The following is a 2491-nucleotide window of genomic DNA, read 5'->3' as shown; positions in this document are numbered from 1 at the left end:
AAAAAAAAAAAAAAAAGGGCTGCAGATTCAGCTCAGTGGAAAGGCCCTGAGTTCTATCCCTATTACTCTTTTTTGGTACCAGGGATCGAACTCCAGACCTTGCACTTGCCAGGTAAGTGCTCATGCCGCTGAGATATATCCCCAGGCTCTACTACCATTTTTAAAAAAAGCTTTTCATCAAAATTTCACCCTCTTTTAGTCATCTATTAAAAAATATGCCAAAAAAAGTAGAACAAGAAATAGTAAGTAACAACAAAACTTTTTGTTAGAAATGATTAGACTTATAGATTTATTTGATTTTTTTTTTTTTTGAGATGGGGTCTCACCACACAGCTCAGGATGGCCTCAACCTCACAAGGATACTTCTGCCTCAGCCTCCTAAGGGCCGGGACCATAGACTATTCGAGCCCAGTTAACAAGGCAGGGTAGGGTGGCAGTCTTTGTCTTCGTAGTTTCCCTGTAAACATAGTCAATGTCAGAGCAGTAGTTTACTCTGGAAGCTTCTGATGAGCTGACCATCAGTGCCCGGTAGGGTTTTCCTTCCCCACCAGGCTTCCTCGGCTTTGGGGATGCAACTGGTGACCCCTGATACTAAACACAGCCTGTGGTTAAGCTCTCCAGACTCCTCGCCCACTCCCACAGGGAATGGGAGGAGCCGGCTGACTGAAGTCATTGAGCAGGCAAGCAGGTTATGAACAGGCGTCCCCACCATGTAGTGTGTGAACTTGGCTTAATGGTGCAGCCCCATATTTTGCTGGGCAGAGAGAGACACTCTAGCAACGGGCCCCCCAGTCATCGGGGTGATGTGTTCAGGGTCCTGGATCAAAGTGTTGGAAAGGCCATCTCGGGGTGGGGAAAGAAGTGGCTTTATTGCAATGCCGGCTCTGAGAGAGAAATCAAAGCAGCACAAACCAGGCTGCGCCCCTCTCCTCCTGAGCTCCAGGGTCACTTCACATCTGCCAGCTTCACGGTCCAGGCGAACTCCACTGGGAGAGCAGAGGGAGGCAACTGAGGCAGGGAGATGTACAGACCTTCATCCGGGTCTTTGGACCACTTCAGATCCCCCTTGAGTCCTAGCATGGTTACCTGCAGTGAGCAAAAGGAGCGGTAAGCCCCAGTCATGCACTGGTATACACTAATGACAGACTGAACGCCCACACCAGCCCAGGACAGGGAAGAGAGCCCAGAGGAGCCCAGGAGTGGGAGGAGCCTGGGGAGGGAAGGAAGGAAGGAAGGAGGGAAGGAGGAAGGGATGGAGAAAGGACAGAGAAAGAAGGCTGGCCAGTTCCTTTAGCAAAAGTTGCATTTAACAACAACAACAACAAAAGTTACTTTTAGGCTGGTGTGGTGATATATGGCTGTAATCTCAGCACTCTGGGAGGCTGAGGCAGAAGGATCACAAGTTTGGAAACAACCTAGCAAGAACTTGATTCAAAATAAAAATTAAAAAGGGGCTACTAGGAGGCCTGCCAGTTAGCTCAGTTGTTTAAGCACCTGCTGATGCAAATGCTGTCAGGTGCAGGGTACCGTGATTAAATCCCAAACTCCACATGCCTTACCAGACCCACCCTTAAGGCAGCCTGAGCCAGCCTCCCCGCCCCACCCCCCAAAAAATCCCGCTCAACTTTTGGGCCAGCCAAATAGCTCAGGAGATTAAAGTGCCTACAAGCAGGTACAGGGGCTGGGGGTTTGATCTGTGGGCCTGCTGCGCCTGCCCCACCCCCAGGGCATGCTGAGACCACAACTGAGACTGGGCATGGTGGCGCATGCCTGTAATCCCAGCTCTTGGGAGGCTGTAAACAGGCAGATCACTTTGAGTCAGATCTAGTAGTGAGACTCTGAACACCCTGTAGACCCTTCCCTAAAATTAAAAAAAAAAAAAAAGAGGGGGGCTACTGCTGGTTGTGCTGGTACACACTTGTAATCTCAGCACTCAGGAGGGTGGGGCAGGAGGATGACTGTGAAGGTTAGGGCCAGCCTGGGCTATATAGTAAGCTCAAGACCAGCCTGAACCACATAGTGAGGCCCCATCTCCAAAAAATAGCTAGAGACATAGCTCAGTGGGAAGGCCTTGGGTTCAAGCTCCTCCCTCCCTCCCAATAGTAAGCAGCTAAGGACACTTTCAAACTGACAGGACCCCTTACCTTTGTAGCTGAGGTAGTTATGGGGGATTTAAGATATAAAACTTCATTTTCTGGCCACTTCAGAAAAATGGCATAAACAGCTAAGTCTTTTGACGTATACCTGGGAGAGAGGAAATTTCGCTGTTAAGGACGCTGGTGCCCTGATAATCTCGTCCACTGCTTTTTCAGTTGCTACCAAACCCCAGCCCTCGTCGTGCCTGTCGCGGCTACTCGGAGGCACTGATCACCAATTCCAGCATGCAAGGAGGACACGGCCTACAAGAGCCTTTCTTGTCTTCTGTGTTCCTCTCTTGGGTTGTTAGACAGCTTTTGTCTAGTTAACCTTACATTAGTTCCTTCCCACTGCA

The 2491-nt window shown here is 49.7% G+C and overlaps 1 protein-coding gene across 1 annotated transcript in view; it reads right to left on the bottom strand.

Moving 5' to 3' along the window:
* Positions 1–316: 316 nt before the first annotated feature.
* Fuca1 (alpha-L-fucosidase 1) overlaps positions 317–2491 on the bottom strand; it is a 17672-nt gene continuing 15497 nt past the window's right edge. Inside the window, exons 7-8 of the mRNA XM_004637732.2 lie at positions 2145–2244; positions 317–1086 (exon numbers count right to left, since the gene is read on the bottom strand). Of these exons, the coding sequence (XP_004637789.1) occupies positions 946–1086; positions 2145–2244 (241 nt within the window). The 3' untranslated portion in view covers positions 317–945. The remainder of the gene's footprint in view (positions 1087–2144; positions 2245–2491) is intronic.

This window comes from Octodon degus, unplaced genomic scaffold (genome assembly GCF_000260255.1).
Source record: "Octodon degus isolate 3935 unplaced genomic scaffold, OctDeg1.0 scaffold00092, whole genome shotgun sequence".
NCBI lineage: Eukaryota > Metazoa > Chordata > Mammalia > Rodentia > Octodontidae > Octodon > Octodon degus.
The sequence above is the reverse complement of the archived record's forward strand: the minus strand, read 5'-3'. Positions and strand labels throughout refer to the sequence as shown.